The sequence below is a fragment of the Copadichromis virginalis genome, linkage group LG23 (assembly GCF_057382275.1).
Source record: "Copadichromis virginalis isolate Kocher_CV1m ecotype Utaka linkage group LG23, C_Virginalis_male_GT1.1, whole genome shotgun sequence".
Classification (NCBI taxonomy): Eukaryota; Metazoa; Chordata; class Actinopteri; order Cichliformes; family Cichlidae; genus Copadichromis; species Copadichromis virginalis.
Window position 1 is genome coordinate 39,817,071 of NC_140639.1, and position 15,224 is coordinate 39,832,294.

Below are 15,224 nucleotides of genomic sequence, written 5' to 3' on the forward strand. Positions count from 1 at the left end.
GGATGGACGGAGCTACAGTGACATCACCCATAGCTTCAAATGTTTTCTTTTGTTGCCATCTTGGTCTTTCGAAATCAAACATGATAACGAGGGGCACATTTGACTGTGAGATTGCAGCCTGATTGGCTAATGACTTGTCAGTCACAAGTTGTTGGCCAATAATATCACAGGTAAATCCTGTTTTCTGGTACTGTTTTTGGACTTAATTTAAAATGTATGAAAAAACAGTGAATCTGCCAGTAAAGCCAACAGAAGTCTTTCCTCATTGACTTCTTTCTTCTTTTGTCTTTTTTGCAGCCACAAATCTGGATTGCTATGGTCCCATACAGATAGGTTCATCCATCTGGCTCTTTAGACAGACTAAAGTCCAAATGTCTTTTATTGTCTGTACTCAATGTCAACACTGGTGGCAGAATTTTGTTTAGCCACAATATACAGTTGGGATTAAGAATCAGAATAGAGGGAGTATTTCTCATGAAAAGATTTTTTTTACCAGCAGTCATTGGCTGTGATATGTCTGCTCTCGATTTTTGTTCTTTTATCTTCCTGTTCTGTGTGTTTCCATGTGTTTTGAAGGGTTTTACCTCAGAGTATAAAGTATTTTCCCATTGTTCCAGATCCGGAGCAGCTGATTGGGCGTCGTTATCCAGTGAGAATCGGCGTTCTTGGAATTTCTAAAGATGGTGTCGGGCAGCCAGATCAGACCGACCATATTGCTGGTTGAAAAAGAGGGAAATTGATACAGAGAGAGAGAGGAAAGGAGGTAAGACTGATTCCCTCAGATTTCTTTGAAATGCACGAGGCTGCACTCATTCCCAATAAGAGCATAATAAAATACTCGGGCAACTAGGGGAAAACAAAGCACATCAATCAATTTGTTCCATTAATTACAGACCTCTTCCAAAGAGAGAGAGACAGAGGGAGTGAAGAATATTGCTTTATCATATGAAAGTGTTCAAATAGTAGATGCTAAAGTGGTGAAAAATAGCCACAGCAGTAGTTCATTTTAAAAAAGAGATCTAGTATAATTATCACTACATTGGTATTGATTCACCCACAAAGCTGATATATTTAGGAGTTTTTTTAATAAACGTTCCTGTATATTTGCAGTATGTCTTTGCTAAACTTTATAGTATGTCTTTACTTAATCTAATATACCTGTTGAGGGTTAGAATCCGCATGCTGCTGCTGTTATACCTCAGACGGGTGTCCACCCAAGTCTGGGCGAAGATAATATCGATCTGGTACTCCTGGGAAGAGAAAAGTAGAGTCAATATAAAGATCTGACAACCCGTGTTAGAGAAGAATAAAGGCAGAAAGAGACGTGCAGCCAGAAGTCTGTGTGCTAAGCAGCCAGTCGAATCCTTCGAGAAGAGCCAAGAATGTGTTTGTCTGAACACAAATGTGTCCACATCAAAGAAAAATACAAAAGCACTGCAGCCCTCGCTGCAAACATTCAATACATATTATGCTTTTGATATGGAAATTAAATTACACCATCTCACAAACTGTTTGCTTCAGCACATTTCCTTCACCTCAGCCCAACCCTGCGTCTAATTGTGAGGTTTTTAAAAAAATACTGAATCCAATGTTGTGTTTTTGGGAATGTTAATATTATCTCTGTCTTAGAAGAGTGGATTTGAATCCACCTTTTCTTTGCTGCTTTTTTCCCACAGGTATGTTTATAATCCACCAACCTCGACCCATAACACACTTCAAGTATTTGGAATTTGTAAAACAGCAGAATTAGCTCTCGGAGATTTTAGCACACACATGAAACTTCGATTGAAGCCTGTAGATTCCTCCCGAGAACTTGCATCAAAATAACGGCTAAATATAACCAGGCAAATTAGAGCTGACAAAGAATGTCAGTCATTGATCTTCACTCTCCTTCGGGCAGCAATTAAAAGCATTTATCTTGCAGATACATGTGGGTTCTGCAAGACAGTTGGCTACACACTCTTCATAGTTTACACATCTTAATGGCTGCTATTATTGCTTTATTAATACAGTGAAACACCTGCTTTGTGTGCAGTTTTGGCTGTGATCAAATTTACAGATACTCTAGAAGATAGTTTAGGCAGTCAATTTAACTGTTCTCACATAGTGCATCCTGCTACTGAAACTCGTTTGCACTTATATCATTAGTGCTTTGCTCACTTATTTTCTAAATTTGCTTGTTTCCCACTGAAATCTATGCTTGCTGCTGTTCATGCATCACTTCTTTGGCACCACCTCCACCCCCACATCTGAGTATAGCCTCTGAGTATACATTCCTCTTCAAAGAAGAGTTGTTATTGTCACTCCCCACTCACTGTCTTCATGTACATTTGGAGGATGGCAGACTAGGAGAATAAGTGTGGGCCAGGCACTGTCATTTGTACATGGAAGTAACAACAGTGTGTGGGCAAGGATGGTGGTAAAACTCCAATGTCAGAGCCTAAATTCATCCCTCACTCTTTCACTTCCCATAGAGACATTATGATGGCGCACTCTGACATCTTAATCTTTTACTCCCCACTTGGAAGTGAAATCAGGAAGTCACGATTGCTTAAGATTTGCTCCTTAATGTTTTACTCACATCCCAAAACGAAGTAAGCACAGGAAATAATCATGTTAAACTACACGATCGACTGGCGACTATAAACTACAATGTCATATATATATATATATATATATATATATATATATTTATTTATTTATTTATTTATTTATTTTTTTAACAATGCGAAATCATTTTGAATTAAGCAGAAAAAGCCAAGAGTTCAAGTGCATCGTTGTATTATTAAGTCAGATGGTTGAGAACTACTGATACCACTGGCAGGAGATGAGGACCTCCAATTTGGCTAGCAGAAGGTCAGTACAGCAGCTGGAAGGAGTTGCTGTACTGATAAGACGTAAACTATGCCAGTACTGCAGAGATTCAATTTTATTTATACAGCGCCAGATCACAACAACAGTCGCCTCAAGGCGCTCTGTATGTATTATTGTAGGGTCTACCTTGCAATATAGAGAAAAACACAGCAAACACTTTGGTGATAGTGGGAAGGAAAAACTCCCTTTTAACAGGAAGAAACCTCTGGCACAAACAGGCTCAGGGAGGGGCGGCCAGTTGGGGTGAGAGAAGGAAGACAGGATGAAGGACATGCTGTGGAAGAGAGCCAGAGATTAATAACAAGTATGATTCAGTGCAGAGAGGTCTGTTAACACACAGTGAGTGAAAAATACTCAGGGCTGGATCAGGTGACGCTGTAGGCTGCTGGGGGATTCCCATGATGCACTATCTGTATGCTTTAGCAAAAAGGAAAGTTTTAAGCGTTATCTTAAAAGTAGGGATAGTGTCTGTCTCCCAAATCCAAACTGGAATCTGTTTCTGCAGAAGAGGGGCCTGAAAACTGAAGGCTCTCCCTCCCATTCTACTTTTAAATAGAATGGGAGGGAGAGAAATCTTCCATACTGGACAGTTTTGTCTTTACCCAAATGGTGACTCAACAGATAACCTCACAAAGGCTGTTTTTAGGGCACAGTACTGTACACAAGAACACAATTTCACATTCTAAATGTTTTTTACCTTTTACTAAAACAGACAAGCCAGACTTGACCTGCCTAAAACAGCTGTTACAAAATCTATTACTGCTGCCCTACTGTTGATCATTTGGAGATGATGATGATGGGGAGAGCCCACACTGACTATGGCACGCAATAATTCAGTCAAGTGAAGCGCCGAGTGTTACGTGCGCTACGCGGTGCAGGTGAACTCACAGCAATGCTCAAATGGGATTTTCTGCTAAAACTAGGTTGTATTTGGGACTGTACCTCCAAGATGGGTCCATTATTCATGGACATTATGCAAAACACTGAAGCCACACTGAGTGTCGGGAGATATGACTGAAACTAACAACGGAGGCTTTCATTATTTCTCCTGGGATCCATTTCAAAGTCAGAAAACAAAGGCATGAAGGGAGTCTGTTACTTATAGCCATTGTGACGAAGCAAATGAATGATGCAAAGACCTAGGCGAGCTGAACAAAGGTGTCTTGTTTTGTATATTCTCTAATGTAAAGTCAGAGAATAGAGGTTGTAAGTTCATTATTTAGAGCATAAATGTTTCATTTTAGGCTTTAAAATATTCAGAATGTGACACACTATTTCTCTCCTGTCCCCGACTATGTTTTTTAGACAGCAGACAGCAGGCACATGAAGTGCTAGGAAACCCTCACATGATTAAAAATGCATTACTCCTTATGTGAGTTGGAGTTGGACCCACAATCATGAAACCAAAAGGTGTAGGTGGAGATGACAGTTGTTCATGAGAAACCTCTGCTTATGAAATCCTGTATAGTGATACCTACATTTTGCGATATAAAATGAAAGCGCGCTCTCACAATGTCATTTACTTTGCACACACAAACACAATATTATTGGCAAATGAAGGATGGTAGGAAAAATCAACAAATACGTCCCCACTCTTTCAGAATGCAAATACCAGTCAGAATCAGATAATATGAAATCCATTAATAAAGCCAAAGGATGTTGACAGCAAAGCACGTCTGACTGAAATTAATTAGCCTGACTTTAGTGGCATCAGAACAAATAGCTTCCTCCTTATCCGGCCTCATCTTTTTTGCATGGAGGCAGCTTCGCTCCTCGCCCCTTACAGATGTCTTTCATCCACATTTTCCACATTCAGGTACCAAAACATGTTTGCTGAGAGAGCCGATATCCTATCTTTATGGCTGTGTGTTCAGTCAAAGCTTCACTGAGAACTCCCAGAGCCAGAAATGTTTAAAAAAAATAAAGTGTCTAGATTGGCAGTGACAGGGCTCTAAGGATTAACAGTTTTTTCATGCCTGTAATTACAACGAGTTTTCCATTGTTTTTCTGCCATGTGGAGGGCCTCACCGGAGGTGTCTGTCAGCGGGATTACACAAAAACTACTGAGCCAGATTTCATGAAACTTGATAAAGAGGTGAAGCACGAGCAAAGAAAGAACCCACTAGGTTTTGGTGTGGATTTTGATTGCTTCCTTTAAACTCAGTAGATTGTGCCTTTCTATTGTAACACTTCTTCCTTCAATCAATCATGATGTCAATTTACAGTGAGAATGACAAAAAGTAGAAAAAAATATTTCATTTACAAAAAATCATTTCATTAATGAATATGACTTTTGCCCCTTTAGTAATTCAGATTTTCCAGGTCCAGAAACCCCAACTATGGTATAGCATTAACAGAAATATGCTGCTCATTCAGGTGATAGTTTCACTTTACTTCAATTTATTCAAAACAACAGAGGCTGTCGTTGTCACTTGTGATATGTAGAAAATATTTATTGAAGTTTTTCAAGCTAAGCCCATTCAGTATAGTAGAACAACGTGCATCCCAGAGTTCTCTGTGGATAAATAAGGCAAACAAAGGCCTTTCACCCAGGAGACTGTGGTATTCTCACTTAGATCAAATTTGACCTTAAAACTTTAAATTACTGGATTTAGACTTATTTTTTCTGTTGACATTTGATCTCATTTCAGAAGCAATGTTTGTTGTTGTATTGTTTTATATATATATATATATATATATATATATATATAAAACTGCATATCTATAATATTCCAAAGTAATGTAAAGCACCCTGACATGATTGCTGGCGTTATATAAATCTAATCGATCTTGTTAGCTTTATGAAAAAGTTTTAGATCATCGCAACATTGTGATTGATGATTTGCATTGATGATCCTGGAGAAACATTAATTATGTTATCTAGTATGAACAACAGGTTGCCCGTGACTTGCTGGAAGACATCCCTTTTTTTATGAGTTAACAGTGGAAGCAGCATGGTGACTTCACCAAAATACATGCAGGAGGTAGGTAGGTGACTGATGACTCTGAATTGCCCATAGGTGTAAATTACTGTGTTAGGCCCTGCAACAGACTGGTAACCCATCCAGGGTGTACCCCACATCTTTGTCTATGGTAGCTGTGATGGGCTCCAGCTATCCCCCCATGACCCTGAATTGAATAAGTGGATGAAAATGGAAAGATGGATGCTGTGACAAGGAAGGCTTATAAGCTATATAATTAACCATTTAAGCGAATATGAACTCTAAGTAAAACTACTGATTACCCTTATTTCCCTCCAGCCTTTACATGATCCCAGCCACCTCCAGTCAAATCTTACTGTCCTGCTCTTAAAAAGAATTCCACCAAGCAATCTCTGCTTGGCACTTGCAGTAAGTGCACAGTATTAACTGAAGCCATCAATATTATATTAACCGGTTGGAAGAGATTGATTTCAAAGCAAAATGTAATTGTTTCACTGGTGTGACCTTCAAGCTGACGTCAGTGCAACTCACCGCTTCCTGCTTAGAAGCGGTGAGAATATTACGAGCCTTCCAGCAGCTCGGTGGCAACTCTGTCCCCGATTGAATCACCGATATTGGATTCTGCCAAAATTCTGATTATGTTAAGTTTGTCTTCATTTTATCACTTTGCACAATATTTGTGCATGCTAACCAAACTCTGGTTGAATGCTGCTTACAAATGAATGCATCGATAATAATTACCCAGCACTAAAATGCACACTAACTCCTTTTTAATTTTCACAATTTGGTATGTCTAATTTTCCTTAAATAAGGCTCTGAGCGCTTACAGCAATGATTATATGCTTGTTTCTCTTAGACTGGTTTTCCTACCGGTCATCCCTCAAACTGGGACCTAAGTACAGATACATATATCCTTTTTTCCTGACTACTTCAAACACCTTGCACTATTAAAACAGCACTTAAAAAAAGGAAGAATATAATTTTTTACAAACATCTTGCTATCCCTGAGAATTCAATTCTCTGAGTTAAAATTTGTGTTCTGTGTTCTGACTTTAAATACCACCCATCAGGGAAAGGGTCATGATTGTGTTAAACATCATTGTCCAGTATTTAAAAAACGAATTCTGAGTTCTGCTGATGTTATTATCTCTCTTTATTTTTAAGCAGTGTCTTGGTTTGATGTTCTTTGACCGTTCCATTAATGCCAGTAATCTTTTATCTGTTAAAAAAAGGGACCTTTCACTGGGTATCATCAGAGTAAACTTTCATTTTTTAAACCTGTCCCATGAAGTGTGTGACCTGATTATTAAACAAAATTACAGTTATTTAGCCATTATTATCCAGTATATTAATCATGCTCATATCATTTATAATGTTTTGTTCATGCATGCATGAGAGCACAATCTGATATTGCTGTGTTTGTTCAAATTCAAATTTTATTTGTCACGTACACAGTCATACACAGTACAATATGTAGTGAAATGCTTGGACAACTGCTCGTGACCTAAAGAGAACAAAAAAGGAAAAGGCTATGAATAAGATAGGAAATAAATATGAAAAATTAAAAAGGGTAAATTTAACTAGGAAGGAATAAAATATAAATTAAGGTTAAAAATGAAATAACTGTACAACACAAATTAGAATGAAGGGTAAATTTAACTGGGAAGAATAAGATAAAGATAAATATATAAATTAAAGTTGAAAATAAAATAACTGTACAACAAAATACACAATACACAATATAGAACTATATAAGAATGTATGAAGAAATCTAAATATAAATAAATATATACACAATAACAGCAGCTGTACAAGTATTAACCGGAAATGAAGAATATAGTGACCAGTGTTGTGCAAAACCAAAGTCCAGAAAGTCCAGTGTGTGTGTAAGAACCGTATGTGTGGGTCAGTACTGTGTGGTGGTGTGATTGAGAGACCGTATCGCCTGCGGGAAGAAGCTCCTCCTCAGTCTCTCTGTGTTGGTCTTCAGGGAGCGGAATCGCTTTCCTGACCTCAACAGAGAGAACAGTCTGTTGTTGGGATGGCTGAGGTCCTTCACGATCTTCCTGGCCTTGGTCCAGCACCGCCTGCTGTAGATTGAGTGCAGGTCAGGGAGCTCGGAGCGGATGGTGCGCTCAGCTGACCGCACAACCCTCTGTAGAGCTCGTCTGTCCTGCATGGTGCTGTTCCCGAACCAGGTTAAGATGTTTCCCGCCAGGATGCTCTCTATGGTGCACGAGTAAAAGTTCCTGAGCACCTTGGAGGGCAGTTGGAAGTCTCTCAAGCGTTAAATAACTACAACAATGTGATAATTGATCCAAAGTGAATGTGTCATGTAGCGCTGTGATTCAAGGCATGGTAGGGAGGTGCATGTTAGTCAGTTTCAGCTGCTTTGCACAGGTGGAGCAGGTGCAATAGAGGGGCAACAACGAGGAAACCCTCCAAAAACAGGAAATGAAATCTTTTCTGTCTATTTTTTTCCATCCCATCGGGAGGACCGATACCTGCTCCATTGTGCAAGGAAGAACAGGATGAGCAGTGCCAGAGTCCTCCAGCAGGCCACTGGTATAAATGTCTCTCATTAAACAATCATAAACAGACTTAGGGCTCAACATCCTGTAGTGTGCCCTGTGCTCACTCTTCATCACCGTGGAGCCCGATTGCCAATGGCCATCGAATATCAGAACTGGCAGATCCACCACTGGCCCTGTGCTTTTGACAGATGAGAGCAGGTTCACCTTCAGCACATGTGACTGATGTGACAGGGTCTGGAGACACCGTGAAGAACATTATGCTGTCTGTAATGTCGTTCAGCATAAACGTGGTGGGTCAGTGATGGCTGGAGAGGCATATCCATGGGGGTACTCACAGAACTCTACAGTTACGACACCCTGACTTTCATTAGGTATAAGGATGAAAATCTTGGACCCAGTGTCAGACTTTCCACTGGTATAGTGGATCCTGGGTTCCTTCTGGTACTTGACAATGCATCCTCTCATGTGGAGAGAGTATGCAGGTAAGTGTTCCTTTATCTTTATTTTTATTTTTTTTAGCTGTATAAAAGGCATCACATATATTATATATTATAGCAGCCATCCAAATTATGATGAATGCACTACATTTTTTGTTTTTTAGCATTTACATAAACATGAGTTCCAACGCTGCAATAATCATTCAGTTCGAAATTTATGTTTAATTAACATAACATCAGTTTACACATAATATAATTGATTTCAGCAAATCTAGCACTGATAATGGGTTACACATTTATAGCAATCTAATTATGTTTGCACTGGTGCAGAATGCAGGATAACTGGCCTGAAGCACTGAAGCAGAGGTGGACCAGCATAGAGTATGGACAATACCTGGCATCCCTTCTCTAGAACAAGCATACAGGTAGAAGGAAATGACGGAGAACTCCATCACTTTTTAAACCAAAAATTTAAAACCCTGGTGTTAGTTCTTGAAAGTCTTCCTTACTGTAGTTTGTTCTTGGGGTCTGCAGGAAGCTCACTCAGTAGCAGCAGTTCTTGTTAAGTTTGTTGGTGTTATCAGGGTTAATTACGAGCAAGTCAACAAAAGAAAATCAATTCAGGCTTCCGTGAATATGCCACCATTACAGCCTGCACATAATGAACTCTACTTCATTACTGCTTCTACTTCATTGCTGATCAAGTAGAATCCTGCGAGCTCTGAAATATTGTCTTGCACTTTATTATAATGCTTTGCCAAAAAAAACAAATCTCAAACTTAAACACATATCACTGACTAATGTACTTCCTCAGGCAAAACCAATGCATCATAATTGTTATAAATATTTATAAGTGAAATATTTATATCTCTCAGACTCTGGAAATTGGTCGCTGGGCTACATCTTCAATCCTTCAAGAAGAAAAATGATTGTTTTTTTTTTAAATCTCCAAGTAATGTGTCCACTTCTGGAGTGGTTCTAATGCTACTTCATTACCACAAATGATGTTTAGTTATTTCCTTTTCACTCTAAAAAGTAATTCAAAGACTTAGTAAATATCACTATAAGTTAGATGAGTCTGATAAAATCTATGAATATCCTTTTAGTAATTATTTGAGTTTGATAAATTGCAATAGATGTCTGAAATTTTAACTTATGTGTTTGTGTTAAATTAAGGTATTTATTTACATTTATCTCAGACAAAAAAAATCAGTATGTGGTTCACAGAATACCTTCTTTGCATGTACTTAATATTTTTGTTTAAAATTGAATCAAAATATTTGAGAAACGGGTATCTATACTCATCAGTATCTTGCACTAAAATCATTAGTTATTCAAATCAATATTATTTATTGTCAGCAACTACAACTGAAAAGTGTAAGTAAAGCAGGATAACATAGAGTAATTGAGTATTAGCGAGTGGCAAGAACACATAGCCTCACAGGAAATTTTCCATCATCACAATGGCAGTCAACAGACACAAACTCACGGGGGAGCCACCTGGAAAATTTGCCGGTTATGTGGCCTGGGTGCAAACTGTTAATGTAACGTTAAGGCTGTTTTACTGTAAACCTTCTCAAATGGGGCGATTGTGGCTCAAGAGTTGGCAGTTTGTCTTGTAATCGGAAGGTTGCCGGTTTGAGCCCCAGCTCCGACACTCTTGGTCGTTATGTCCTTGGGCAAGACACTTTACCCGTTGCCTACTGTTGGTGGTCAGAGGGCCCAGTGGCGCCAGTGTCTGGTAGTCTCGCCTCTGTCAGCTGTGGCTACAATGTAACTTGCCATCACTATTGTGTGAATGGGTGGATGACTGAATGTAGTGTAAAGCGCTTTGGGGTCCACAGGGACTAAATACAGGCCCTTTACCATATTTAATTTTAGGTACAATTTTGATTAAGTTCAGTTTACAAAATTAAGTAAATGGAACAAAATTTTGGATTAACTGACCATCTATATTTCAGTTACATTGACCAAGCATGTCAGTGTTATTGACTCAATTTTTCGTGTGGTTTTCACTTAACCTTACATTTGTTTTTAACTCATGATATCTGTTATATTTACATAATTTTTTCATGTTTGTGTAACAACTACGATTACTCATTTCAACTTGATTTGTTTAAGCTTTACTTATTCAATTGATCAATTATATTTAACAGATTTGACTGGTTTCCAATCTACTCAATATTTTTCAGTGTAAAAGTGTTGCCTCAAAAATTTTAAGTAAATGTCAGTTTTAGTTTTTAGAGTGATACTCTCCTCATCTGCACTACTGCTCCCCACCCCAACCCACCTTGTCCCCAAATAAACACAATGACCCAGAATGCAATGGTGTAGCATTATCCTGCCAGCAGCCCTCGCGGTGATGCTCCTTGTGTGTGTGACGGGCTGAAAAAAACGGTAAACACGATCATTCATCCGCTGCTTAGGGGTGATGATGAACTTCTGTCATACGTGTAATAAACAAAACTGTCCTGTACCTGAGGATATGAGTGGTATTTTGAAGATTGCTTTTGTGTATGTGTGCGTGTGTGTGTGTATGGAGCTAATATCATGAACATGCTTTTGTATTGTTCATTCCTAGGAATCAAATAGAAGGACCTTTTGAAAGAAACAAAAGAAATCCATTTGCATACCTGGCTGTTTACTCGAACACAATTTGTGAGGGTGTAGGAGGCAAAAATGAAAAATGACGCAGACTGCCGGCTGTGCTTCGCTGAACATCTATCCTAAGGTCCAATCAGCACCTGTGATTCTTTGTCTAAGATAAATGATGTACTTGTTGTTTGGCCTGTTTAATATTGATACCAGTAGTAGGGTATGCTGGCAGCAGCAGCAGAAACAGCTGTAGCGCTCATTTATCTGCCACCAGTAGACCCTGTATGTTAGACATCATGTTTCAGAAATGTATTTACTCATCACTTTTTTCAGCTGGAGCTGAGTCAGTGAATGTGAAGTCATATATTGATAAATACCCAGGAACATAATGTGGAACAAATAGGGATAAATGTGAAGATCTGCCATCCATCAATCCATTTTCTAGCATTGTCCCCAAGCAAGCAAAGAGACAGAGATAGTTTGCACTCCAGAGTCTCCTTCAGAGTGGACATGCACAAAGACACCTCACCTTGGAGGAACCCAGGAGGCATCCTAATGTCCAAACCATCTCAAGTCATTCTTTTTGTTGTGGAGGAGCAGTAGCTCTACTTGGAGTCCCTTCTGAATAACTGACATCCTCATTCTATCTCTAAAGCTGTGTCAACATATAAAGCAATTAGCACATCACTTCATGGCTCAGTCCAACCTGATTGTGACTAGGAAAAATCCATGTTTTGGTGTTTCTTGTATTAGGCAACTGATTGCAACTAGTCCCCCCAAGGTTGAGCGTTTATGACCTTCAATCTATGGGTAACCAACAGATTAAGCTTTTGACCAGGTGGGAGTCAACCTATTTCTAAACAATCACAGTCTGATTTGGACAGAGTGCAATCAGACAGTTTGCATGTATATAGTGTTCTCCCTGCCTCTGCATCGGTTCTCTCTGGGTATTCCAGCTTCCTCCCACAGTGCAGAGACATGCAGTTCGTCGGGTTAGGTTAACTGTTGATTGAAAATTGGCTGTATGTGTGAATGTGAGTGTGAATCATTGTCTGTCTCTCTGTTTTAGCCCTGCCACAGACTGGCAGCCTGTCCAGGGTGTACCCTGCCTTCTCGCTCCATGGCAGCTGGGATGGATGGATGGATGGATGGGTAATTTATAAACACAGACAGATTATTATGAACATGTTGTAACAAATCGTAGTCATTCTGTGCCGATGAGCATAACTTGGCTGCGACACACCTCTTTGCAATAGGAGACTTGACTCAGCTGCTTGTCGACTGCTTGTATTCTGGTTATATTCCTTTATAAAAGCAAGCAGGACACACAACGACATCACTCTTTCTCGAAGAATTTCAGATTTATTTTTTCAACTAGTTCCCGTCGCGAGTCTGAATGTAAGTGGTTAATGTGGATTTCTGTTTCATGTCACTTCCTGTGTATGTAGATGGCAGTTTGCCTCCATATTATTATAAATAAACCCTACTTTAAAAAGCTGGGGTTTATTGCTAAGTCCATCTTTTTTTGCCTAGAGTAAGTGGTGATATTTATGTCACACAATCGTTGCTACATTTCCACTTGTTCTTTTTTATTGATTTCTTACACTTATTAAACCATATTGTTTAGACAGCTGGATACAATCATTCAGTGGTCCAATTGCTTTACCTTTGACAATGAGCCAGGCATGACTCTGCACACTTCAACCTATGGTTGTTTTTATTGATCATTGCTCATTGTTTCACTTTGAGCAGATCATTTTTACATTAGGTTCTGCATAAAAACAAAGAGACAGCCAGCATAAAGCGAATGGTTCCAAACTCATCTCTTCAGGGGTATTCAACCCACATACTGAACATATACTGTACAAGAATGACTCACCATACATTCCTTTGCCACCATAACACTTACGTTTCTTCAAAGTAAGTCAAAACAAATTCGTGAGCATCCAGTATCAGCAGCTGGATCATTTTAAGTTCTTTGCTTTAAAGTGCAAAATGATCTTTCTCTTGTTTATTTATCTCAAACAGCCAGCATGTATAGAACAATGTTGATACCTCGAGGCTTTTCACAGTCTGCTTGAGAAGGTAGTCCTTTTTTAGCCAGCTTTAGGAATAGGCCTTCAAACACAAACAGCTCATAATTAATGTATATACCGATTAAAGAGTTTTGCTTCAAATTCTAGATTTCTGTATACAATGATTCCTAGGGGAAAACAAGCAGAGGGAATGAAGAAAACAGAAGAGGAATTAAATTAGAGAGGAAACAGCAGAAGGTAATGAAATCTAATAGGGGTCAGGGAAGCGATGAGGGGAAATGACATGAATGGAAAGTCTTAAATTGAAAGAAAGATATGATGGAGAAGAAGGGGGTTACAGGGGATGATTTAAGGGTCCTGGAGCTATTACCATGTCAGCTAATCAATATGTGCTGACCCTCAAAAATTATATCCAAGCCAGTCCCTGCAGTCCTGTTTAATCAAGATACTGAGAAAGTCTTTAGTTTTCATGCTCGCATAATGCAGCAGCTGCTTGTACATGTCATGCTACAGGCTTTGATGACTGCTGTCTACCTCCTCAAACACAGAGCTCCTCCTGTTCTGCTTATTATTACCATACTTGGCGAGGCTTGCTGCATCTTGTGTATCTCTTCTTTAAAAACCCCTTTTTTTGTGCTTTCACAGCTCCCCGTTGTTTGAATCCATTAGATGCATCCTCAAAAGTACACATATTCCTCCACTATACTGTCACATAGGAGCTCCTTTATTCGGCAGTTGTGCACAACTCTGACTGTGAGCAATCATTTAAGCCCTAAAAACATCATATTTGGAAATAAAGCGTATTTAAGCGTGTCTATCACGGTCTGGAGTGTGTTCACACTAGGAATTCATTGCTAGGTTTCGGCTCCACTGACCTGTATTCACCACACTAAGAGAACAGGTTTGCATGAGATGGTGGAGAGGTGTTGAGCTACCTCTGCATGTGCAGTGTAAAGCATCTGCCCCTCCTCCTTTTTAGGAACACGAAACTGCTGCTGTTAGTTGTTTCAGCAGTGCCTCAAAATGCTGCAGTTTTAAGTCCCAGATTATATGTAAAATAGGGTGAAGTGTGGACTTACAACATAAAAACAGTAGCTACTTGTAACATACACAGATCAGGCATAAGATTATGACCAATGGCATTGATATCAGTGAGCAAGTGAATATTTTGTCCTCAAAGACAAATCTGCAGTAAAAATTAGTTTGACAAAGGCCCAATAGTGACAGCTAGATGACTGGATCAGAGCTTCTCATAAACTGGAGCTCTTGTGGGGTATTCCCAGTCCACAGTGGTCGGTATCTATTAAAAGTGGTCCGAGGAAGGAACAGTGGTGAACCAGTGGCAGGGTCAAGGCTCGTTAATACGTTAATGGGTGTGAAGGCTGGCTCATGCGGTCAGATCCATCAGACGAGCTACTGTAGCTCAAATTGTTGAAAAAGTTCATTCTGGTTCTGATAGAAAAGTGTCGGAATACACAGAGCGTCACCGTTTTTTACATATGGTTCTGGATAGCTGCAGCTCGGTCAGGGTGGCCCTGCTCACCCTTGCCCACCACCAAAAGCCCCAACAATGGGCACTTGAACTGAACCACGAAGTAAGGGAAGAAGGTGTGCAGGACAAATAATCTGATCCATGGAGCCCCACCTCACAGCTTACAGGACACAAAGCAGGGGTGTCCAACTCCAGGCCTCAAGTGCCGGTGTCCTGCAGGTTTTAGATATCACCCTGGGTCAACACACCTGAATCAAATGATTAGTTCATTACCAGGCCTCTGGAGAACTTCAAGACATGTTGAGGAGGTAATT

General features: G+C 39.5%; 1 protein-coding gene across 2 annotated transcripts in view; it reads right to left on the bottom strand.

Moving 5' to 3' along the window:
• Positions 1–15,224, bottom strand: part of LOC146681618 (gamma-aminobutyric acid receptor subunit gamma-3-like) — a 177,567-nt gene that overhangs the window by 66,123 nt on the left and 96,220 nt on the right. For both annotated transcript variants that reach the window (XM_085447684.1, XM_085447685.1), the window contains exons 4-5: positions 1,159–1,250; positions 585–716 (exon numbers count right to left, since the gene is read on the bottom strand). In XM_085447684.1, coding sequence (XP_085303810.1) covers positions 585–716; positions 1,159–1,250 — 224 coding nt within the window. The remainder of the gene's footprint in view (positions 1–584; positions 717–1,158; positions 1,251–15,224) is intronic.